This window comes from Hippoglossus hippoglossus, chromosome 3 (genome assembly GCF_009819705.1).
Source record: "Hippoglossus hippoglossus isolate fHipHip1 chromosome 3, fHipHip1.pri, whole genome shotgun sequence".
Lineage (NCBI taxonomy): Eukaryota > Metazoa > Chordata > Actinopteri > Pleuronectiformes > Pleuronectidae > Hippoglossus > Hippoglossus hippoglossus.
Window position 1 is genome coordinate 6,194,954 of NC_047153.1, and position 27,288 is coordinate 6,222,241.

Genomic DNA, 27,288 nt, shown 5'->3' on the forward strand with positions numbered 1-27,288 from the left:
AAAACAGTACAGTAAGAGTGTATTTAAGGTTGCATTACATATTTATGAAGGACAAGGTTGCAGGGCTGTTGTCAGAGAGGTGACAGCACTCAGGTTGTCCCCTGCATTTTCTATTTTCCGTATTGGGGTGGTCTGACCCACTCTTGTAATGAGAACTAGAGTCACGGTCTGTTTGGAGTCCCGGGGCAACGCTGCGCAGCCGTGCCCCTGGATCACTGCTCAAGCACACAGGCCTCTACAGAGCCACTGTTTGCTCTGACTTCACTTGGACTGTAAAAGTCAAGCCTTGTTGACACATCTGCGCTGTCTCTCCCCGAGGCTAATGGCTATTACATCTGTCTGCTGCTTTTCAGAGGAAGAGGAAAACTACCAGAATCAAATGCTCCTTTGAAAAACAGACAGAGTGAAAACGCTGACAGCTGACGGAGAGCTGACAGCCTCCTCTGAGGGGAATAACTACTGTTGATCTTTCTCACAAGTGCAGCAAGGTGATTACATTGGTGTAGATGTGTTTTGAAATAAATGTTAATGGCCATATGAGTGGCAGTGTGTCAATGTTTACACTAATATAACAGTGTTCACAGGTCAGAGCGGCTGACTCAACTGTACAGAATGTAGTTCATGGTGCTGTTGGATTAGATTCAATTTATATAAATGAGTCCAAATAACAGAAACACCTCAAACACAACATTATAACGTTCAAGTTAGGATTTATTGCAGGACTGTTGTTTTAGGCGGCCTTACTCTTAGGGTAATTTGTATTACAGCTGCAACTGATTATAATATTTGCAATTGACTTTAAATTGTATATTTTGTACAATGTTATAAAACAGTGGAAAATACTGTCAGGGTGATATAAATGACCTGTTTTGACTGTCCAACCCAAAGATATTAAAATTGATCACATTAGCAAAAGAAAAGCAGCAAATATTTCAATTAATATACTTTAGATTGATTAATTAAGTAATCGACACTGGTTCAGCTGAAACAGGAATCTGTGTAAACTGAGTCAGTTTGTCAGCCAATAAATAACTATCTGTATATACAATTGTTTTTTAAAGTACATAAATAAATAAAATATATGTTAAGTCTCGTCACCTCTGGTATTTTATTATTCATATTGTGCAAAAGGATCCATTATCAAACATGGTTGTGAATATCAGTCAATTTCTTTCAGACTTTTTAACCCCTTTAAATGACTCATTGACCGCGTTGTGCAGTTTAACCTGTCTGCACCCCCCCGCTCAGTGCTGACCCAGATTGATGACTGTGACAGGCTTCGTTTAGAGACAAAGACAGAGGGAAAGAAAACTGACGGTCTCCATTAACATACACAGACCCTCACCAGTATAAATGAAGAATGTAAGATTATAGCAGAAGCTGTGATGTGTTGGCTGCTTTCGGGAGAAGAGCGGTTGAACACTGATGAGCTATTAGCTATTAGCAGCTGCTTTTAAAGATCACTTTTAAAGTGGAAATGATTGTGTTACAAAACCTATGTTGTGAAATCCACTGATCTGAGCGCCTGGAACAGGAATCCCTCGGCTTGATACAACTTTCATCCACGGTACATTCCCCAAGATGAAATCAATTTTAGTCTCAGGAGTGTAAGCCCCTCAGGCCTCATCAGAAAAACTAGGTTGTGCAACAATACATTACAGGACACAGTAAGCTTCCTACACGGCTATATTTAATGCCTTCACCACACAGACAGATACAAGCTATTTAAACCAGGGCCACATGGAGTGTACGGATGTAAAATATACATTCCACATGTAAATGTTCCTAATTAATTCTTCACTTATTTAAATAGTAATTATAGCCGCGAGCAGCAAGCGTGGGTTCAAGCCCTTTTTCGCTCGACAGAAGGAAGCAGCTCAACTGGCCAACATTAAAGCTATGAGCAGGTGGCAGGATTCACCAAACCCAGCACAGTCACTTCAGTTAGTTTCATTCTGTTTAAAGGAGTGAGAGCGATCACACACTTTGTTTCATCATTACGGAGCCTGCAGCATTTCAATAATTGTGTCATTTGTCCCCTTTTCGTTGGATTTGAACAAAACTGTGTGTATGTTCAGAAGATAGTTTTGCATTTCTACAATGAGTTTATCGAGGATTGCTCACCTAGCACCTAGGAGTTAACAATTAATATGACAATTCATATTTTAGTTTAATCTGAATTCTTAGACCCAAACATGACGTGAAGATATCCAACAAAACTTTAGCAATTTGTTAATGAATTATGGCCAATTCCCCGCTAAGCCTCACCCATTGTGAAGTCCATTCATCAAAAAACTCAGTCAATAAGCTTCAAGTGAATTTTGATAAGATCGGTCCAGTGATTATCTTCACACAATTGGGGAGAAATCAAACCTGTGGTTTAGGAGATGTCAAAAATGTTTTTCTTTAAAAATTAAAGAGAGGAAAGAAGGTGGTGTCAGTTTTCAAGTCAATGCAACTTACAGTAAAAATGTTGGCCCATGATACCAGCCCCACAATCACATGGGCCAAGAGTCATCTGGCCAACTTTCATGTTTGTAGCTCATTTCAGACAGTTTGGCAGAAATCTTTTTATAAAAAGGGTATTAATAATAATAGAAAAGCAACATGGTTCTGCCACTTCGGGGCTTGAATCCTAATTAGATTACATGAAATAACGACTGCATAAAATATTCATGATTAATGCAGAAAGCATGCCAGTTGTATAGTAAACGTGAGACCCAAGAAAGCAGTGGCATGTCAAACGCTGATTGATTTGGGTTTTGTTATGTTGACTGATAAAGGCACCAATGCTTGGTTAAGATAAGGGAAGACAAATCTATTGTGACAACAAAGCGCATTTTCTTTGCACAGCAATATTTAGTCTATATAGCGAGACAGAAAGCCAAGAGCTTTCATTACCAAAGGCAGCTGATAAAACCTCTGAGCTCAAGTGCAGTGAACTACTACAAAGCTCTCAGGTGAAGCGTGTCTTTGTCAAGGTTACACGGTTCTAAAAAGGTTACTTCATGTTATTTTCCACATCAAAATACAAAATAATAACCCTGGGACATACAGTAGAGTACATACTGCCAGAATGTTCTTATTGAATTAAGTGCAGTAAGAAAACATGAGAATGGAGCAAAAGAATATATTGAGCCTGGCTTGAAATGTTATAAAGCCAAGATACACACCGGGAACTTTGTCTGCGCTGACAAAAACACTACACATAAAAGTGTGAAACTCCATGCAGAAGTGTGTTATGGGTAATTTCAGGTGGGAAAAAGGCTTGCAGAGAACGTGCACACATCCTAAATCTCAACGAGGCATCGTGCAGACCTTCCAACAAGCTGATTGGTTGACTCATCTCTTGTAAGGAGGCACGTTGAAAGTAGGAAAGATGAACAATGGGTGAACATTGACTGGCACCAACAGTGTAGTTGTGGTTTGAGGATCTGTCTGTAGAGTGAGCACATAAATCCATTTCCATTTATTCATAGTTGGAAACATTTCTAAAATCGCACAGTCGTCTTTAAGCCTACAGTATTTTATAATTTTTTAATTCATCCATACTCTTTACTCATAATCTCTTTTGTTATTATTTATTGTTGGCTCTTAACATGTTACTCTGGCTCATTTCTCTTTAGGTTAAGTTATTTTATTGTACGGCACTTTGGTAAACCCTGGTTGTTTTTAATGTGCTTTACACAAACTTGACTCACGTACAAAAGAGACTGCCAAGAAAAAGACTCAGTGTCCCCTGTGCACGTTCTCTGACACGCAGCCCAGAGAAGGATGTCTAAGCCTTGATATACTTAGGTCTCATGCAGTCTTAATGTTTGTTTACTGAAAAATAATAATTTCATGACAATAAAGCCAAATACTCTTGTTTGTTTTTTTTAAGTGAGCTTAATCTAGCAGCTCAGCAGGAGTGTTGTCACTGTATCTGTGAAGACATGCACATCGAGTAGAGTGAAGTTTATTGCTCGGGGCTCTCTCTTGCCTCCATGGCTGTGTACTCTGGTCTCTGCTCAACAGCTCAGCTCTCTCTCCGCTCTTCTCCTCTCCCCATTAACCGGCTGACAGATCAGTAATAAACACAGCCTGTCACCTTCAAGGCCTGCCTCTCATTTACTAGAGAACACATGAAACCCTGCTCCCTCGCTCTCTCGTTCCCCTCGCTCTCTCCCTCGCCTTCATCCACTGGGCTCATTGGAGCTGAAACCTGATTTTTGGCCCCGGCTGCCTCCGAGGCAGCAAATTCTCCTCTGCAGCCAGATAGTCCTGAAAAAGGCATGAATATTAAATGGAAAATCCATGAATAAATAACCAAAACAGGACTTCCGCCACTCTGACCTCTTTCTGTCTCCCAGTAGTAGATGACAGAGGAAGGGGGAAACAAAGGAGAGGGGAAAAAAATCATGGCCACCTCAGGAGAGAAGGTGGACATTTGTTAGGTAATTGGCTGTCTCTATACTTGCAGTCCCATGGTGCTGTGATTTCACACATAAAACAAAGTGGTAATAACAAGGTAACAATGTGGCTGATGGTAAGTACAGCAAAATTCAACTCCAATATTTTCAGTGGGAATATATTGTGTTATTTCCATATGTGCAGCAACCTGAGGGATAAAAGGCCTACGTATGGCAGCAGCACTATAATATATGCGTGGGGATGCAAATTAAATTGAAGGGAGAGCTGGAAGTGAAATGTGTACGAGGGATATGATGTTGAATGCATAACAACCAAATAAATAGAATCATTTATTTGCGATGTATACTCACTAGCCCCTTGGCACGTGGCTGTTACACAGGAACAAGTAAATATAGATTTCTTTGCCTCAAGCAATTCCCAAAAGTGTGCTTAATATGTATTGTACTGGATTTCAGTGGTCTGTATTTTTGTTTTTATCGAAGCACATGGAGACAAATGATAAGCTGAGCATTCAGTGGCTACTAGTGAATTATGTTACTGTTTATGTTGCTTCAGGGCGAAAGTGATGAGTGGTAAGATTGTTAAGAGTCACTCAGTGTGTTCTTCTGTAGCTTCCACTTTATATTGCATTTGCCATTTCAGGCTAATTTCTTGGAAACCTTCCTCATAATCGCCTAAAGATTATCTGTATTTAGCTGTACATCACTTGGCTGTTTCCCAGAAAGCACTTTGCTGTTTTGTATTTATTATAAAAGAAATTGAGAGACTGCTATGTTAAGTATGTGTGAGTTTTTAAGACAAAATAGACCGGAAACTAGATTGGCACTCAGTAGAGCGCATACCATCGCCAAGGCCCAACAGTCCCCCCTTGAATTTTATTATTTTTTGAGAAATTCACAAAAATTTCAAGGAACACTATATCTTGCAGTGCTAAAGAAAGTGAAAAAGAAATGACTCTATCTGCCCTCTTAATCGCAACTGCTCCTCAAGTTAATGGGTTCTTCCTTGACCCACACCCCCACCTTCCACAGCAATGAAAACATAACGTCCTTGGCAGAGGTAATTAGTCAGTGAAAAACAGACGTCTACATCCAGTGGTGATTCCTCGAAAAAGAACTATTTATTCTAAAATCCTAATGTCTTTGAAATACAATCAATTACACATCTGTTCTGTTAATCAGAAAATATTAAACTGAAGTCCAAAGCTTAATAAATTGTTCAGCGTAGTAAAAATCTGAAACCAAAACATGGTTGTTTCTGGCATGGTGGGAAAAAAATGACCAATTATTGTCTGACCTCTTTATTGAAACAACATGAGTTTTCTTGGCTACACCGCAAACAAACCCACCGGCGGCTCCTCTGTTGTGTTTCTAGCAAAGTAAAGGACTGTTTGCTGTTGTATTGAAACAACAATGTCCTCTAGTTTGACTGTGGTAAAAAACGGTGCGACAGGTCATTTATTACCCAGCCTGCTGTTTCTTTGAGCTTTACAGTATAGTACTGAAAGCATGACTGCAATTCCTTTGTAACCTCTAAACCCTTTATCAAACACAGCCTCTTTCTTTTTGTTTGATGATACAACACAAACCAAACAGAATTGGCTAACCCTATGCTCCACAGTTTCCAAAAAATGGATAATAAATCATCATCATCATAGAAATTGTAAAGCAAACAGCTATGTATGGAGATACATACATGAAGAGTTCACGATAGGTAACTTGAAATGGCTCATAAAGAAGTAGATTAATTTTGCGCCTCAGGACAGAACTATTTTGTCGACCTTGAAGTCCTTTGAAATGCAGAGTATCCAGTGATATTTATATATATCTATATGTCAATGTCTTACACGGCAAGATATAAAAAAGATCTCATCCAGACCTGCTGCTGTAGCTGAGTTTTTCATCTTGGCAATTATACCCATGACTTCCTTCACTGCATGCAGTTGGATCAAACCTCAGCAACAGAGAGCTCCTTTGTATCTGCTCGAGAGCCATTAGTGTGACTAATCTTTATAGAGAAAGATGAGCCAGTATTCATAAACTCACTCACTCAGTGAATTCATATGTATTATCACAAGAGTTAGATTTTCAGCACCGAACTGAGTGAGGAGCTCAAAATGGCCCTTATTCTTTAAAAAGACTTTTGTTCTAATAATGGGTAACAACCTTCTTGCAGAGATTGATTGATAAGCTTAACTCATGTGTGAATGTACTGCTTGTCTTTATCTCGGATAAAATACTCATTATGAATTTTTTAGCACTCCAAGTTTGAACCATAGACTTTATACAAAGATAGATAATATGACAGCTCCAAAAAGTGAAGCCAAGTCATCTTGATCGCCCCCTGTTGGCTGGCTGCAATAAAGGTCATTAACCTTGCCTCCTCCATGTTAGCAGATGGGACCAAATTAAAAAGTCAACGTACGTGTCAGATACGTTTTACTCAAGGATGGTTTCTGTCATTTTAGGTAGTTTTTAATGAAACTGACACATGTTCAAGTGTTAATTTTTCCAGTTTGTTTGGTTTTTTGATGCTATAAAAATGGGGTGAAACATCAGGATTGACAACAGAAACTGATTCGCAATTGATTGAGCACATGTGGAACCTTAATATCACAGCAGACACCCAAACGTCACTAAAAGTGCAAAATGGCAGCACCTAGATCCAGGTTAATTTGAGCGGAAGTGGAGACGCATCGTCCATCTTTATATAAAGTCCATGGTTCGATCCTTTTTAATCTTCTCCCTGTGCCTGTGTGGGTTTAATCCAGGTACTTCAGTGTCTTCCCACAGTTCAAAGACATGCAGGTTATTAAGGACTTTAAGTTACCTGCAGGTTTAAGTGTGAGTCTGAATCATTGTTTGCTTTATATGTTGACCCTACAAGGTGCTGTTGACGTGTCCCGTAGGTACCTTGCATCTCACCCAGTGTCACCACAACGCGTTACTTTGACGGCTGGAAAATTATCCTAAAATGGAACAAAAGACATCAGGTGTCTTGAGAAGACCAACCCAAGCTTTGAACACCGTTCAGACTGATACTGAACGTTTGGACATCATTGACTAATTCTGTGCTTTTGTCAGTTTAATATGGGACAAGAGATTTGTGTGTTTATTCTTGCTTGTCAAGTACTTTTTAAACGAGGTCTTGAAGATATTTGATTGATTCGTAGAACATTAATCGAGGTGTGTACTCTTCCTGCTTTGAAGCAATAAGATTTTAATACTTCAGAGGATTCATAATAGGAAGATTAAAAATAGCTCAACAGCAAGGCTCATTTAGCAAAAACAGGCCCAGTAAAAGAGAACGCGTGTAACTCGAGCTCTAGCTACAAAGGCGAAAGACCTACCTCACAGTGAAGTCACCATTACACTTTCAACTCATAACTGATTACAGCAGTCTGAGCTCAAATTACAGGCTCTTGTTCAGATTAAGTCAGTTCTTAGTCACACAATTATATATTGTGTGATGCCTCCAACTGTCAAATACAGACATTGATCCCTGCATGTTACCAGATAATGATACTCCCCACTGTGGTCAATTTTCTCCCCGACCACGGAAGAGTAAACTCTGCACGATGTTGAGAACAAGTTGTTAAGGCCTGACAAGAGTTACATTTTATTTGATTATTTAATTTTTAACATGTTTTGAAAAGGCCCAGTTATTTTGACACTATGGAAACAAAGCTGAGAAGGTAAATCTATTCACTAAAAATAAAAGAAATGTTATTATAGGGTGAAAACAGGTGTGATTTGACATTTTGTTTTAAGAGATAATATACACTTCATGAAGAGAATGTCTCAGTGGTTTTATGGTTTGCGTTTCATACTTCTAGCCGTCTGTGCACAGACACATCATATAGAGAATGTCAAGCTATTATAAACATGGGGGGGGAGAGGGATCGCTGTAAGGAAGTGAAAAAGGAAATTCGGGGTTATGTCAAAGAGCCAAATAGCTTTCAACACCCAGACTGACCTTCAGCACGCACACGCACATGCACACACATATAGACACACACACACGGACACAAATGTTCACAGGATGTGGCCATAAACCATAATGCACATCCCTTATTACAGGGAGTGAGCCTTGGCTGTGTGCCATTTTAAATGCCACAGACTCTCCCACAGGGTAATGACTGATCAACCTGAATTTGTATGTAGCAGTGCTGAACACATTATCTACAAAGCTGATTGTAAAACTGGCTGCAGAGAAAGGCAGCATCAGATTATTTGGTAATTGCCAAATGCATCCGAGAACGTCCATCAGTGTTTGGACGTGTCTCTCCTTTCAAGCTTCCAGCTGCAATAAACAAAATGACTACACTCCCGCTAAAGCAGAACGTTTGCTAATACTGATGATCCCACAAGAAAAGTCTGCAGCATCGTGCAGCTTTCAGCTCATTTGTCCGGCTCGTCAGTCAAGACAAATCTAAATTTACATTCATTAAGGAAAATTAAGAAAAACAGCTGCACATTTACAACCCCAAAATGTAATGAGTAAAAAAGTGGCAGGAGAAGAAAAACACAGCTTGACTAAAGCAATAAGAAGACGATATATTTAATTATGTAAGACATTCACATATATGTTAGTTGTTTGTTATTTTACTGTGTTTTTAAAGCTAATACTATAAAGTAATATTGTCTTAATGGTTGGGGATTGTAGCAGTTATGTAGCATTTTAATTGTATGCAATGGAGCTCAGGAAAAGTAGTTGCTAAGGTAACAGCTAATGGGGAAGTACATAAACAATAAAGCCAAAGTAAAATTCTGGCTAAAATATTACTATTACAATATCTACACCCAAGTATTAATATTAATATATTGAGGTTGACCACTAACCAACGAAAAACACGACAAATACCTGCATTATGAAATAAATCCTTGAGTCCGCTGAACGCAGTGGAAAAGCAGGGAACTGGACTGTTTACTTGCTCATTCTGATGAGGCATGAGATGGCCGGCCATGCCAGTGACAAGCAGATCTTGTCAATGTAAGCTGCTGTGGGAGCAAAAAAAAATACTTGTGCTTGGCCCTCCCTGAGCAGGATGAGCGGCAATGCCTTGACCCGTGAGATGCAGAGGGAATTGAGGTGGAAGAGGGGGGGTCGAGAGCGAGTGACACAGTGAAAGGCTGCCTGGTGAATAAGACAGGCTGGACTGGGCCGGTCAAATGGATCAGGATAACCGATCTAAACACTGCACTGATATGTGGCGCTGGCAGCATATTGTGATCAATGTACACGGCATGAGAAGAGCATGCAACAACTCTACACGTGCACATAATGATGACGTTAAAGACGGGATATGTACTTACTCAACATATTGTAGCTATGATGGATCATAAAAAGCCTGTTTAAGGGGAAAGGTTAATAACTTCCATGCATATTGTAACTAATCTGTATATTTGTGATATTCTGAAATATATTTAAGTTATTATGATTTATGTGATTGGACACCAATATCCAAAATACAGTACTAAACACAGTACAGTGCTGTTGCAGGTTAAGATGTGAAATGTCACGGATTCAGAATAAAAGGAAACCAGGGTTTATTTGTGGATTGTAAAAATGCTGTGTTGTCGAAATAAAAACACAGGGAGCGTTTATCTGAGATGGCATTTTGCTACTTGATCGTTTTTCAGAAAACAAATCTGCAAAATTCAGATTTTCTATTAAGAAAAATGTAACGGAAAAAGAATGAAGCTGCAGCTGCCGGTATATTAATGGTTAACCATTTTCCACAGGCAGGTTCATCAAATCTAAAATCAAAAGCTGCTGATTCATAAAACCACAAGCTACTCTCGGTTTTAATAATGTAGGTGTAGTTTTCCCTACAGCATTCTGTGCTTACGACAGCACACCTATAAAACTGTGTCAGCATATCAAGTTCAGCCTTTTATTCAAGACTGTGCTTTTGACGGAAGGAAATGTATAAACAATTTAAGACGACTTAAAACATCAAATCAAACAATAGAACATTAGTAGGCTGATTGTACACTTTAGGTGTAGTGTAGCAGGAAAGTGCAAGAGCATGAAAACCTCTAGAAGAAAGACTTAAACAGTATTTGATAACCGATATAGACTGAAACTATTAGTAATCGAACTTGCCATATTTTTCAAGACCTGCTGACATCCCTAAAAACATGCACTGAATTAAATTTTCTGTCTTTTCTGAACCTCTTAAAACCTTCTTAACTGTGCCTCATTTTGACAAAGATGGAGACAGGGCCATCAGATTCATTTTGGTGGAATAAAAAAGGGCACACATCCTGCTACATTTTACTTTCAGCCCTTCCTTCTCCATCTCCATCGATCTGGAAAGATCTGTGAGAGGCACAGCTGCATAAACAATCCTCTCAAGTCTTTAGAGGGTTTTGAAATATTAACAAAAGAGCTTGCAGGTACATCATTTTGCAGCAGCAGCAGCAGCTATGGCAGCAGAGGGAAAACGTGTTTGAGACCTATTATAAATCACACAATACAGCAACAACATAGCACATCCAGGCTTGGCTTGTCCCCCAGGCAACCTGACAGCAAAATCCCGTCTTTACAGATGGCTCACAGAGTGGATCTGTACATGTGAACTGTATGTGGGAGGGTGCTTTGTGTGCAATTTAGTAGTTTCATTAATGAAAATGTAGTAATCAGGATCGGTGCCTGGCATTATAATTTCTTTTACATGTCTACACAAATGCAGAGGAGAAGGCTGATGGAAAATAAATAAATAATAAAAATCCTTGGTCGGCTCGGGCTAATTTCATACACTTCACTTCCCCTGACATGAAAGAAGTAGGACTTACAGATCTTGTGCCTCCCTTTCATGGAGAATTTCACCAGCAGCTCCTGAGGGTTGGTGCAGATGAAGACGAATGGGGAGGCGGACTCCTCACAGGTAGCAGGGAACTTCAGGAGTGAGGGAAGAGAAAATCGCAGTTTAGAGGTGGCCATATTGTGCACAGAAAATGTGAAATATAAAAAATAAAAAACACACATAATGCCCTGCATCCCAGTTATGAATCATTCAGTGAGTGTCTCTATTTATACGCCTAAATCATGCTAGATGTCCTCCTTGCCTGATGTAATACTACATGCCTGACAGCAACTGATAGTTATGAGTCTCGCTGGGTCTTATGCGCTATAATTACACGACTAATGATGCAGTTGCTAATGAGAGCAGTTGCACCACTTGCGAGCAGTAAGGATGAGACTGAATTTATTACAACCAGCACCAAAAAATCCAAGACATACAATTACCATTTGTGTGTATAGACACTGTGAAAGACACAACTGCATCACAAAATTGAACTTATTAAAACCACTTATTAAACTACACTGAATTTTACCTTCTAACATATCATAATTTACTAAAAGCTTCCTGCGAAATCTGCAGAAATGCTTCACATTTAACTACGTCTCGGACATATTTATGCACACCATAAAAGCTGCCATACCACATTCCGATGAAGGAGAAGGTGTTTTACAGCAGATAATTGACAGCAGCCTACAGCATACCGAGGCCCAGAGACAAGAGAAAGCCTCTCTCTCGCTGTGTTATTGATTGATCTCTCAGGTGAGAGTAGGGAATTGACTGACACAGTGACAAAGGAGTCATCTTTCCCATCACTGGCAGCCAACGGCTCTCAGCTCATCCAATTTCCTCCGGCGCTATCAGATAGTGCCCATGATTGCATCTAGCCAGCCAGGAAGCGGCTCTTTTCATGACAGCATGCTTTTTCCTCTGTCTCCCACTTCTCTTATTCACAGCCTCCCTATCTCCCTCAAAGGAGCAGTGAAGGTTGTGACAAATTTGGGGCTTTTAAGGGAAATCAACAGAGTGGACTACCCATCTGTATGAACCCTGACAAACTGGGCAAAGATGATAGAGACGCTTATTTCTGATTACAGTCTGTGTCAACTTCATCGTAATACACTGGCGAATGGTAAAATAAGTAAACACCCCGAGTCATTAGACATCAGTGGCAGCCCTGAAAGAGCCCCTTGATCCCATTTTGGCAAATGACAGTAATTCCAATTAAATTAGATCTCCCCGTCAAGTATATCCGCTCCTAGATTTCCCAGAGCAGCTCTTCAACAAAACTACTCAACCCATGATTTCTGTTGGGTTAAACAAGGTAAAGATTCTTATCGTCAACAAATCCTATTTAAAAAAAATCAACACTAAATTCATCCTTGCTTTCCATCTATACTGTTCCCTGTGTGGCTAAAGTCTGATCTAGATTAATCCTCTGTACTACACAGCTCCAAACATGATCAATTACACTTCAGTGAGTCATTAAACTGTGCAACATGTTCCTCCATTGCCTTGAACACAGGCACTTACCACCACCAAGGAGATAAGATTCAACTCCTGTCTGTTTGTTGGTTTGTTGTCATCAGGATTACACAAAAATTACTCAACACATTTCCAAGAAACATGGTGGAAGGATGGGGCAAGGGCCAAAAAATATTTAAAAAATTTAGGGGGCTTATCCAGACAAAGGATAAGCCCCCTTATTCCGACTTTTGACATTTTCTCCAATTTCCAAGGGAATAATTCATAGATCTTGGCATATTTAGGGGAATGATATCTATGAGTGTGTGCAAATTTTACGTAATTGATTGAATTGGCTGTTGGCCCTTGGCGGGGAGTTCCCTTTATTGAGTGCCATTCTAGTTTATTTTGGGTCAATCCCAAACACACCAACTCTACTGCCATCAATACTCTTAAGGACCAAAAATATGCCAGAGGGTCAGTTCTTACAATGTGTTGTCGAACAACATCAAAGATCCAAAGTGTTTACTGCTCTGAATGGCCACACTTGATGCAGAGTTAAACGTTGTCTGGCACACAGAACGGAGAGACTGTGGATAATGGCGCAGTTTTTCCGACAGTCTCTTAAGAAGACATTACAATAGTTGGGCTAGGTTGTTCTGTGAAACTTACCGCAAATAGTTCTGTACAGAAGAGAGAAGCTAGAGAGACGTTCAAACTATGTATATTTTCTCAAGAACAGTCCAACAAGCGTTGCTGATGAAGTATACTGGCCCAAGTTGTCCCCAACAATTGAGCTATCAATGCCTCTTTCAGTAACATTTGGTGAAAACTACAAAGGCGAACAATTTATGTAAATTACTTTGCCTTTTGTGAAAATAGAAATACATTTGTTACCTATTTACAAAAGTGCTTAGTGCAACAGATAAAGTAAGGAAGTGGATATGATGCATTCAGTTTGATGACAGCCCTGCATGAAAAAACAGACACCTCATTTATTTCAGTGCCTCCACACTGTGCAGTCGTAGCAAAAAAGACTGAAGGCTTGTCAAGAAAATGAGATGAACCAGGTTCAAATCAATCAAATCCATGCCAACGCACACATTCCTGGTATATTGACTGTTTGCGTTGCGATTGTTGTAACAAAAGATACAATAATTTCTGAAAAGAAAACACTGTGATAGCTGTAGCCTTCAAAATCTGTCTCTATTACTCAAACTGCATTTCCTGGATGGCATCTTCTCACAGGACCTGAAAAAACCTGCCCACATTCACATAGACCATAACATTTCTCTTAAACAGAGCTTATTGTTGGCTTTTATTTCAATTGGGATAAAGTTAACACTAGTTTTATCTTCTAAAGACAGATAAAATGGTTAGCAATCACATTTACATGTCTTTCGGGGGGGGGGGATTCATTTGTTATCACTGTGTGACTACTACATGTAAGCATCTTCCCTGTATTAAAAGTGTGCTGTAACTTATAAAATAAGGTTTTCAATTCAAAAATCAGACTACAACAGTCTATAACAGTGGTCAGTGTTCTCCACATTGATTTGACATTCATTCAGTTTAGACTGGTGTGCTGCACCTTCAGCCTTCACTGCATTAGGATGCCTGGCAGCATCGAGGCTCATTACTCCGCTGGTCAACAAGTGACTCTGCTCCTCGCCTCTTTTTCTAATCACTCACACTCCGAGCCAATCTTCATAAAACCTGCTGAATTCATATTTATGTTCCTGGATTAACGGGGCATCGCTTCTTCTGCAACAATGAAGTTTAAAAAATTGCGTTGTGTGATAATCTGCGGGAAGAACTTCTCTCCTGTCTGCAGCCTGTGTGTATGTGTGTGTATGTGTGTGTATGTGTGTGTGTGTGTGTGTGTGTGTGTGTGTGTCTGCCCGTGAGTGCAGGTCAGCAGGAGAGTGGAGGGAGGACACTCAAGACAGACGAGACTCTGACATGGAAAAAGACGACCGGACCTTTAAATTGCACCCTGACCTGATCCTGAAGCAGCGGTGGTTATAATTATACAGCAGCGGGGCATTGCAAAATAAAAGAACGTAGAGGAAAACATTAATCTACTAAGTTCTGTCTCTGCATCGAAGCAAAGTTGTCCACGTCTGCATCAGGATGCATCTAAGAAACAAGACATTTCCCCACCTATAGTTTCCACCCTTTCTATCTTACTGTATATTCACATAGAGCCTCTGTGTCCCCATGTAGCAATTAACACCCATCGGATTGGGAAGAGGGAATACTGTTTTTAAAGTAGCCAGAGGGGACATGGAATTACACCGACAATGTAAAGATCGATCCTGTGAACTGCTAAGACCAAGCAGTCCTTCTCAAATAGCTTACTTAGGTGAGCAGCCTAATCGAGTCTTCTTTTAAATGTACATGCTCAGCACTTGAGACGACACTTTAATCCAGAGTGATTTAACCCTGTGCACAGTGATTATCTTTTAAAGAACCATGAGTCATTGTCATTCATTGTTGGGTTTCCACAAAATCTGATGTAATGCTATGGTTCAGCAGTGATTTGATTGGAACAGCTCTTATAGACCTGGGTCTTGTGTTAACAGCAATGACCAAGAATACATTTGCGAAATCAGTCAGCTGAAATTGGGTCAAATGTATGTTAAACACATATACATCATCCTGAGGTTGTGGGTATGTCTGCTGCCCCGGAAAAAAACACTACAAGAAAATACATTATTTAAAAGAATTTCAAATACCAAGAGTATGGGTCTGAGAATAATCTGAAAGGGAAATAATGGAAGTGTAATAGTTAAAGGACACTTCTTGAAAAGATGAGTTCAGCCTCATTTGAGATCACAAGATGGCTGTGTTGTAGGGGGGTATTCAAGGAAACAAAATGGTGGTGGCGTTGCTAAAATCAGATGAAATAAGCGTAGCTGCAGCCAGAGCCCGAGTGTGCTCATGTGAGACCAGGCCAGTTGCCTGCTCTTTCATCCTCCATTAGCTAATTAGCATTTAAAGCTGTTGAATGTGCTGCTCTGCCTCGCTACCTCCCCCCCACCTAATTGTTTCCATTCCATGTTAATCAAAAGGGCACGAAACATTGTGGCTGTGTGACACGGTGGTTTGCCGAAGCCCTCCATATTCATCAGGAAGGATTTAATGTCGTCGGATTGGACCCCCGAACAAATGCAATTAAATCCGAGCTTGTTGAGAAACACAGGTATTGAATTAAGAAATTGTTAGATGGATTTATGTGGAAACACAGTTGGGTGACAATGACTGTCACTCTGAATTGAGTAAAGAGTGATCCAAAGTCATTAGTGTGACGGTTTCTTGGCATGGTAGGTCAGGGTTACACCCCTGGGGCATTCTGGGTAGAGAGACCCAAGTGTTTAACATGGGAGAGATCTGAGGGTATATGTATAGTGACTGTGACAGGTGCATTAAAATGCCCCAGCGTGAGTCGAGTATCACTAGTTGGTTGCTCCGGGCAAATTTGGTTTGCCGTTAGAAGTCAGACTATAGTGGGACATGGACGCTGCAGCCTCGATGTGTTCATAGACTATTCACAACAGAGTGTGTTTACTGGGGTACCAGGCTCCCAAACGGTTTTCATAACATAGACATCTATTTTCCCAGTCTGCCCATACAGGATAAATCATCAGTTATGTATTTTAAAGGTTTTTTTCCATTTAAATATTTGACTATTGATCAAGTTGTGCGTGTATAATTCAGTCACCTGGTAACTTAATGGATAAAGTTCGCCATTTTCGCAAATGCACGTTCCTCTGTGACCCACATTTGCTTACCGTTTGTTTTTTTACCAGTCACGACTTGACTACTAGCAGTGAATACAAAGCGTAGTTAACACTTACAGTTCCACCTTATTCCAAGAAAAGAAATCCCTTGACTTACTTTTCACCATTGCTGTTTCTCTTTCGTAGTATTTTCTGTAACCAGCTAGCTAAGCAAAACTAATTATCCCTAGCACTTTTAATGTAATGTTAGAAAACTGAAGTGTAATAAAACAACATGTTTAATGGAAAGTTATGTGGTGGACTATTATCTTCGCCAATAGCACGTCACTTCCTTGAGTCGAATCATCTTTAACTTTATACAGAACCAGGGTAACCAGCTACTCGTGTTAGCTTCATATTTTATACTTTAACCAATCAGTCATCTCATTTATCAGAAAGAAAATGAATGATCATATTTCCCACAATGTGGAAGCATTTCTAAAAACATAATTCAGGAGTTGATGATTTGTGTTAATCAGTTTGTATGGACAGAGAATGAAAAACCAGCACGAGCCCAAACTATTTAAAAGTGAAGGCTCTATTTATTTGCAGCCTAAACACACAAGGCTTTGATAATATGTGCTGAAGCTGAGTGAGTAGGAGTAGAGCAGACAACAATTGGCTGTAAATATGGATTCAGAACATTTTCACAAGTAGCTGCAAGATGAATGTAGACATAAATACAAAATGCTAAACAAAAAAGAAGAGGTGAAAGATTCACGGAGCTTCACAGCTTCTTCAGAGACTGCCAGTTCAATACACTGCCCACTATTTAATTTGCTGGGATCGAGCCAGGAGGGATTCAACAATAACCAACTGTAATAATATGAAATTCATTGGAAAAAGGGAAAAGGGACGGCAGGGAAGAAGCTGCTGGAAGGAAGCTATTGGCTATGAAAATAGTGGTTTAGAAGGAAGGGAGAGGGCACAGGGGTCCTACTGCTCATTCCACACATCCTTATAATAAAGTATCATGTACTGAGGTTTATTCTTCATGCGAGTCTTTCATCACCTTTCCTTCCTCTGCACACTTTCTAGTGCAGCGTTCATACTTAGTACAGTCCAAAATACCGTGAGCTGCAAGCAGCGTTTGATGAAAACAACATCCATCTTAATAAAACCAGCTAAATACAGAGCCAGGATTTGACAGAAGGAACACAAACCTTTGAATCCAAGCTTGTCAAGTGACAGCTCAACAAGCCAACACTGTTCCCTCTCCTCTCTCTACAATGTCTCTCTCTGTGGCTCTTTTCAGCTGCTGTCGGCAATTAAGGGCAGCAGAGACAAGTAATCTCCTTCTGGGCAACAGGGCCAGACCAGAACAGGCATGTGGAGTGGGCTGTGCAGTTTGGGAGGGTGGGGGGTTGGGGGACTGCGAGCCTGGCCCCAGCCTCAGCCCTAGCCAGGCCCTGCTTGGCTGCACTCAATCTCAGCCCAATAAAAAGCCCTTCATTGGCAGGGTGCAACTGAGCCAGACGGGCTGGGAGCATGTGGCTTTTAAAAATGAGGAGGGTGGAATAAGGAGGAGGGAGGCACAGCATGAAGGGAGAATGAGAGGGGGGGAGAACTAGAGAGGGAAAATAAGGAATACCATTTCAGTAAGAAAGACAGATAATAAGAGTATGAGGTGAGGGGAAGAACACAGAGGCAAAGATTTTGATAGATAGGGAACTACACACAGCCAACTGTGTCTTCCCAGAAAGGACACTTTTGAAATACTGCTTGGCCGGTTCTGTCAAGGCTGGTTTCACTCTGGGAATGGAGAAACAGATGGGTTGTCTCTGAGCTATAGGGGCTACATGTGGGAGGTGAAAGGGTGTTGTTGGGGACTGTATGCAACAGCAATCGTTCGCCAATCGTTCTTTAATCTATCATGTTCCCCACACAACACAAGCCTGATTCTGATCACTAACCCTCCAACAAATGCATGTGCCCTCAGCACAATGGTGCTGTATTTGCCTCTCAACCTTTGGATGCACTAATAGTATTGTTTTTCTATCGCTGAATGAAACAGGAACAGAGCACAAACACACTCTGTATGAATTTGACTGTATGTACATGTATAATTTAATTGTAATTAAAAAACACTGCTCCCAAAATTAGCTGTAGGACATGTTTTTAAAATCTACCACAACAATTTTGTCTAAATTTGAGACTAAACCAACTGTATCCATAATACAGAGTAACGGATTAATTAGTTCTTCAAGTAATATATAGATAATATTTATTACTGTACAGTGTTTATGCAACTTTCTTACAGGGCTCTGATAAAATAATGCATCCAAACTAGTGTTGTCACTTATTCAAGAAATCAAGCTTGAATGAATTCCAACTAACACGTAACACAATTCGTAATTTGCCGGATTTTTGCCAAAATTGCAAATTTTTGATTAAATAAACATGTCATTACAGTTGAAATATTTAACTCTCACATGCTTTAATATTTGGAATAATAACTGACAGTTCTGGTTGAAATCAATACATAATGTGGTCAGGTTGTAGCTTTTGGGAAAGTCATAACTTTAGATGGCTAATGTACGCAGCTATCATCTCTGCCATGTTTTTCTTTGGTCAATAACTTCATAGTGTGTTTCAAATGCATCCCCTCTTTACTTCTAAATATTCTCATATCTTAATAAAAATCCTCCTTGTTTTCTGATTTACTTCCATCTGCTGTTTGCTGCTAATTCAAACTTCCATCTGTTTCACATTAAAAGTCTTCTGGCGGTCGAGAAGAAATAATCTTTTCTCGTCACATTTACTGTGAAACATGTGCAGGAAGTGTTGAGTTTCATTAAGAGCAGTTTGACTTTGTGAAAGAGCGGCAAAGTAGAGCTGATCATAATGAACTGAGCAGTGAGTGAAAACAGCATTTCTGTTAAAAACAACAGGTACAGTTAAAAACAGATGGATCAACTATGTTGTTCTGACCGACTTAAAAATGTAAATTGGGCAGAACTTACCTTTACAAGCATTACAGTAATTGTACCAGTTACTTAGATTAAACAACACATCTTACAAGGTCTAAGCCACCTTTAGATAATTCCAACATCAGCCTTCCATAGGTTTACTGGTACAAAATTTGGTAATACCATTTGGCTCATTATTGGTTTACCCTATCTCAAACTTGACCAGCTATTGCCAAATCAAAACTGGACAAGATAACTGCATTAAAAGGTATTTAAATCAATGTGGGCCAGCAGAGCAGCTCAGTTAAATAAGAATATTTTGATTTAACGTGGTAACAAAGATACTCAATTGCGAGGTATCAACAATTCATGTAAAGCTCAACACAAACAGCGACTCTATTGGAGTACGGCAAACTGCCAAACTACGCTATTCATGTGACTGTAGCCAGTGGCCTCGTAGGAAGCATCACTGATTTTAGACTTCAGTTGAACGTTGCATCTTGTTGCTCAGAAACACGGCCAAAAAAAGACATGGCCAAAAAAAAAAACATGGCCAAATCTTCATGTATGCATTTGTCTTTGTTTTGATCACTTTGTATCAACTGGCATGTATTTTGCATTTATAGAATTTATATAATCTTTGCATAATGGGCAACAGAAAGCGAAGTCCTTTTAAGTAAAGACCAAGTGATTTGTATTACAAATGAACAAAAGGAGATTGTTGCTTTAGCTACGGGGAAATCATATGTCCAACAAATTGTCCGACACCTTTTTACAACCCTTTTAAAACTGGAAGCAAAAGGTGCAAACATATGGACCCTCAGCTTGTATGGACACAGTCTTTGGATCATACGAATGCCATGTGACGTTAACCCAAACCAAATTGATTTTAAACAGGCAGCTGCTGCAGCTTCCTTTGTCCTGATCATTGAAGCTCGGCCACACCAAGTTGCAAAGGGATGATTAAAAATTGAACGTACTCCTTCACCTACAGAATCAACTGGTGTCAAGTTGGAGGGTGAACATTAATTATCTAGGAGTGTGCAACACTGGCTTCTGAATTTTTACATTATTAATATCCTCGACACAACCAGAGACATCTCATTATTAGACGCTCTGCACCAGGGGCACGGTTTTCCAATAAGTGCCACCGTGTCAGTCTGCTCAACTGCAAACACACATTTCCTTTGCTTGACACATTTTGCTGTTGATAAAAAGTTACATTTCAAGTGGGTACATAATGTAAGTTTGTACAATGAAATCAATTGCAAAAAACTAAAGTTTATTCAAACCATCACTGTGAAAATTAGGGTTTAACTATCAAGTGAGGAGTCAAGACAGGATTTAGGGAAATTACCCATGCTGCCTGTGTATATTTGTACTGTGGAGTGCACTTTAAGAACCAACGCAGAGTGCGAGCTGCTGAGTCTTTGTAACCATCTTGATGTAAATGACTTCAAGCTGTCACCATCCCACCAATAAAATCCCCCCCGGAAGACTGGGCGGCAGAAAGAGTATTAAAATGTATTTCCCTGCTCCTTTGCATCATAAGCACAACAAATGAGGTCTGTAAAAAATGGTAAAGAGCAAGCCATCCATTAGCCTGTGAGCTAGCACTAGTGATGACAGGTGTAGTGAAGTCATGTGTTTGTGCAGAGAGATTCACACAGACTTCCTCACTTAACCCAGTTCCACTTTCCCAGCCATGTGTATGACTTCACCTCCTGTGGTGGCCCTCGGGCAAGAAGAAAACAAGGCTGCTTCACTACAGTCAAAGCTTTTTAGACTCAACAAGCTAACTGCTGGAACTTTCCAAGGAAAAGGGTTCTCTCGTGTGCACAGTTGAGCTTCTGTTTGCCGAGCGCATGAGTCTTTCTGAATTGGAGAAACACCAACAGATTCATAATGTTGGGTAGAAAACGGAATTTTAAAAACATGACCATTTTTAGAGACAGTGACTAAATGTCGTGCAAAGCTTTTAATAAAAAAAAGTGGTTCATAATTAAAAAATCCCAAACATGAGAAAATAAATATGCTGTCGTTATTATATTTGAGTGGAAGCAGACAAGCACGCTACTTTTACAAAAATAGGAAAAGAAAAAAATTCACAAATGCCTTCACCCTTCTTACTAGTTTCTTTAACAACACACACACACACACACACACACACACACACACACACACACACACACACACACACACACACACACACACACACACACACACACACACACACACACACACACACACACACACACACACACACACACACACACACACAGACAGAGCCAGAACCCCTGGAGACAATTACCATGTCTGCTTTCAAACCTTGACATCAAAGAACAATCCAGGGAATCGAAGGCATTAAAACTTCTTATTTTCCACCACAATCTCCCTTTATCGGTGCCACAAATCCAACGCTCCTTAACACAGGTGCTGCCAGCAGAAAGGCTCGTATTTTAAGTGAGCTAACAAACCACTTCACAGTGGGCATTTGATTTTGTAATGTGGAAATTGAGAAGGACCGGGGAGTTTATGAACACGTCTGTCTCTTAAGGTGAATATTTGCTTTGATATTCTGACGCTTGGGGTCCAGCCCTCCCATCTGTGTTCACTCAGCCTCTGTGGGAATACTGGTCTCTTCCTTCTCCTGGAGGCTGGCAACGAGCAGGGGTTGAGAAAGGAGCACAGAAGGAAAGCTGTCCACTGATTCTTATCAAAGGCGAGTTTTAGGTTTCTCTAAGACCATGGGTTAGTAATACAGCTTACAATAGATAAGGTTATCCTACTTATATGGTCCAAGGGGAGAACACAGTGAACTGTTAAATAGAAAGGTGTTGAATAAGAGCTCTTTAAAAGCCCTTTTCAATTTATACTTTCACACGTTTTGCAAGTGGGCTAAAATATTTTGGGGTGAGACGCCACGTGGGGATTACATGAATTTCCCTTGCACTAATTCAGCCCAGAATTATCTTAAACTCAAAAAAATTAAGGGCTTCATTGAAACAAAATAAAGCAACAGACCTTTACTGCTGCTATTATTGCCAAGCCGTGCATTCTTGCATTGCACACACGCAGTTTGAAATTTTACAACGGCAACTTTACTGCTTGAAATTCTTAGCAATTATTGAAACAACAAATCTTTCACATAGAAGCAGAAAGGTTTTTTTATTTCTTTCCGATGAAGCTGTAGCTAGAGCTAACTTAAGCTCCATGACTTGTTTGTAAATGGTGTTGACAGGTAACCTTTCAATGTTTTCAGCTGAGTCGAAAATATTGTAAAAGGGTCTTGAATATTCACTTGATGGCTACATACATGATAAAATATTCAATGATTGAGGCTGAAGCTGCACGTCAATATTACCAGGTGGTTAAAAATGTAGATATCGAAATAAAGAAACAACATTGGGTTTGAAATGCCGGTAGAAATAAGTATGAGGCGGAATATCAGACGGTTACTATGCTTACATTGTTTTTTAAAAAACCCTTTTACTATTTATAGAGAAGAGGCTTTTAGGATGAGGACTTGTCAATGGCAAAGGGCAAAAGCTAATGGTTTAGGGTTGTTGTGTAAACTTTTTTCCAAAGCCAATTATGAGAATCAGTGAGCTGCTAACATTAGCCCTGGGACTCCAGCATCCAGAACTAACCCTAACTACACAGTAACTGTGATAGAAGTACATGTTTTCAATGTAAACACTGACCCATGCACACACAACTGTGGTTATTGTATCATGTTCTGCTTGGAAGTAGCTGGAATAGAACTGAAAGCTGTGTTGCCATCGGCAGCAACAAAGCTTGCAGTAAGCTGGTGAACTGGCAGGTTACGTTAGAGCAGAGACACACTCTAATCCATTCCTTATCATTAGTGTTTGTTTTTCCAAGTTTTTTCTTTTTTTTTTTTAAGTATCTCTGACTACAGTCCTGTTTACACTGCTGCTGCAGGTGGATAAATCCAAAGCATTGGCAGTTTTGCTATAGCTAGTTACGGTTGTTATAACTGAGATAACTGGACAATCGCTTTAGCTGCCATAAATACTGGTTATACTTTAGAATATAAAATGTCAACAACCAGTAAAAATGGTACAGCAAAACCTGTACAAATACTTGTTTAATCAGGATGGTGGTTGTGATGCAGCGACATCAGTTATCTCAATATGCAAACTTCTTTTCATTGCATTGTTTTTCTCTACATTTGAGAGGTGAAAAAGTGCTTAATATTTGCAAAAATATGCTTTTGTGTTTCTCGATTTCTATGGAATGCCAAACAGCTTCTTATAAGGTTCATTTGAATTTGAAGTCAGAGGAGAGGATGACTCAGTTGCTTCTGGGCAAATCCAATATTATTACAGAGACATCTGGCCTCAAAACAACTGACAAAATAACTCAAGAGAAAACGCTCTTCTTATAAAATGGGGAAAAAACGACCAAGGATACAGGTCATTGGCTGTAACACGCCTATGTTTTCTTAAACATCCAGCAGGGGAAATGTACAATTTAGAGATATGTGAAGTGCCAGCATTATTCAAGGAATTATGCTGAATCTTTCTCTTGCTACACTGACCACCACCAACTTGAGAGGCAAGGAAATTATGCTGCATGTAAATCAATACTCTACTTTGCACACTGAGCCTGCAAAAGCGTTTGATGGCATTTTTGCTCAGTGGGCCGTGGCAAAAAAGGGCCTGTGCACTATGTGCTCCAAGAAATTTCACGACATATGGCAAAGGCAGCAGAAAGAAGTGGAGTCGAAGCTGGCAGTTGAGGGAGTATGACAGCAAAATCCCAATTGATTTTCAATACCCATTTTAGTGAATGCCAACATTTAAATGGTTCAGTCGCGTTTTAAATTAAATTTACATACATGCTTTTGCATTTGGATTCATAGTAATAACTTATGTTGGACTATAACTACTGTTAAACGTGTGGAGATTTAAAATCAAATTCCCAAATGCATGTTGAATGTGGTAAAATCTTCAGAGCCACAGTTAACAGCTTTAAAAGCCTGAGGTGGATAAAGGTGAGGGATGTTTTTCGCTGCCTGCATTATATCACATACGGTCTTTAATCACACAATACTACATGTTCAGACATTCTTTTGCTGTGATTATATCCACCTAGACCTAATAACGTATGTAAATTCTGCTGAGATTATATTCTTGGTGACACAAATTTGCTGCTTTTCAAATAATCCACTCGAAGGTAAGGTAAAGTGGTCAGATACTTTTTTTGTAGTTTCACCTCAACACCCTTCAGCTCTAAATTAGAAAGCTGACCTAAAAGCGTCTGGCATGAAGGCAAAGACGTTTCAGTGAGACAACTCTGCTCAAAGGGAAAGCCTGTCATATTTGACATTAATTCTTGCTTGATCACGCACACAGGTATCTGGTGGTATATGGGGCAGACTCTTAAGTCCCTGCTTCCCACAGCACATATCACTGGAGCCTCGTTGAAAATAACGATAATGATCACATCATACTGTGAAACTAGAGCTCATGCATTAAGACAGTAAGATCCAGATTGATGTTGCATATAAAACATTCCAGATAACATAGCAATGATGGTGAATCAATCTGGAACTCTCTGCCTGTGTTTGTCGTCAATTTTCAAATAATGGAGATTTTGCAAACCCCGTTTCAAAACACTGGCGATCTTCAAAAACCAAACACTCAACATTGAAAGCACCTATGTTGTTTCTTTCTACGTTTTACTTCAACTGGTTACATCAAACAGAAAAGTAAATATGTTCCCTTCAAAAATTACTTATGTTAAATTATCTAGCAATTCAAGATGTCTTCTTTTGGAAGATCAAAGACCATGTGGTTGCTAAGCTTCATTTTCCTTTAATGAGTGCGGCTCTGACTCTGTGTAAGAGACATGTGGCAAATACTTTACATTAATTTGCTATGTAGCATTTTGTGAAGATGTATCAAATAATAAAAACTAATGGTGGATTTAGAGAATCAGCCAAATTGAAAGACATAACAATATTTACCATATTAAATAGGGATTAAAATGATTAAATATACAAATTTCTAATCCATTCACAGGATATATTTTGCTCTCCAATTTAAATGATCCTTTATTATTCAGTGATTATAAACTAAAAAAATAAGATAGACTCTCTGGTGTTAAGTGCAAGTGGAAGCTAAATATTTTTTTAGTTTGCTGCACACAAAGAGAGTAAGATTAATGGCACTGGAGGCATGGATGGTCTCCCTCCTCGCCTCGCCTCTTTCTCCTTACTTTCCTCCTCTGTGATGTCGCTAGCAGGAAGTTGCTGAGCCGACATGTCACCCAGCAGAGTACAATTGAGTTTGTAATCTCTGACCCTGCAGTGGCAGAGAGTCTCTCGTTCCCTGTCTCTCTGGCTCGCCCTCTCTAGGAGAGATACTTGTAGTTATACTGCTGCTGGGTCGGTCGGGGCTTGGCTGGATAAAGATCTCTACTCAAATTAACACACACACACACACACACACACACACACACACACACACACACACACACACACACACACACACACACACACACACACACACACACACACACACACACACACACACACACACACACACACACACACACACACACACACACACAGGCATGTGTGACATAAAGCAATTGCAAAGGCATGCCTGGGGAATGTTGGCAGAAATGCACAAAATCAGCTCGGCGTAATGACTGTAGTAATGCCTGCTCTCACATTTGGATGCGAACAGGCACAAAGAAAAGTGATTAAATTGAGAGCTTTTTCCTGTTCCTGATATAATCATAGCAGGAAAACGCAGTCGCCCACTGGTTTTGAGCAAAGTACTTACTGACTACACCACATAACCTTCATTCATTTCCTCATTCCAAAACAGAAAACTGGCACAGGCACTGGCCTCATGAGGAGCCATTTTGGGGCATCAACAACAAACACCAGATGTGGAGATGGGAGATGAATGTCAAACATATTGATTCTATGCTTCATTAAAGTGGGGGCCTAGAGTTTCCCTGTGGCAAGGCACCAAATAGATCACAACGTTAAACTCCACAGAGGTCTTGTTTAATGCAGAAACTGCTCAACACAGCCGGTGTCTTCATTTCAAAGGAGAGCACAAACTGAGAACACATCCATATGATAAATATATAAAACACAAAAAGCAGCTCCAGTTACATATGTTAGGATCTAAGTGTTGTCTGCAGAAAACCATTCTGACAGAATTACAAACATACCTATTGAATTACATCAATAACTAAAAAAAAAAATCACCGGCTGTACGCGTTTCAGCTGTAAACATTCGAAGGCTGCTTTCAGACACGCACTGAAGTCCGGACATTTTCATGACATTTTCGAAAGTGGCTTTATGTGAGAACGCAAATATCTGAGACAGTTGCGGCGGATATTTTCTGGAACTTGTCAAATTGAGTTAGTATTATTTGGACGGTTTATTTATATCTCTATGTGCACCATTCAAATATGCTAGCCAGCTCAAGAAGCAACTATTATGTCTTGCATGAAAAAGGACACTCACAACACTGCTAACTAGGAATGTGAAGGACGTTTCATAACAAAGAAAATCAGTTGATAAAATGAACAACAAACAAGTTAACTCACATCAACATAATAATTGTGGTGCAGGTAAATGTCTATTGTAAATCGAAGGCTCCATATCTTGTCATTCCTATTCTGTTCCAGTCAATAAAACTACTCAACACTAATATTACCCCTGCAGGGCTTTCTGTTTATGTGCTGAAGGATTGAACTGGAGTAATGACTATATAACGGCTTCGACTTAGCAACATTTTTCCAGCTCAGAAACAAGAGCAAGAGAAAAAACTGTCTTCCAGCTTAGAAATATCTCACGAGTTGAGGAGGTCTGATTTAAAAAGAGCAAAAACACATCACATCGCTTTTAAAAGAGAAAAA

General features: G+C 39.7%; 1 protein-coding gene across 1 annotated transcript in view; it reads right to left on the reverse strand.

Annotated features, from left to right (window-relative positions):
• trip4 (thyroid hormone receptor interactor 4) overlaps positions 1-27,288 on the reverse strand; it is a 65,471-nt gene that overhangs the window by 27,714 nt on the left and 10,469 nt on the right. The window contains exon 12 of the mRNA XM_034581310.1: positions 11,214-11,316. Within this exon, the coding sequence (XP_034437201.1) occupies positions 11,214-11,316 (103 nt within the window). The remainder of the gene's footprint in view (positions 1-11,213; positions 11,317-27,288) is intronic.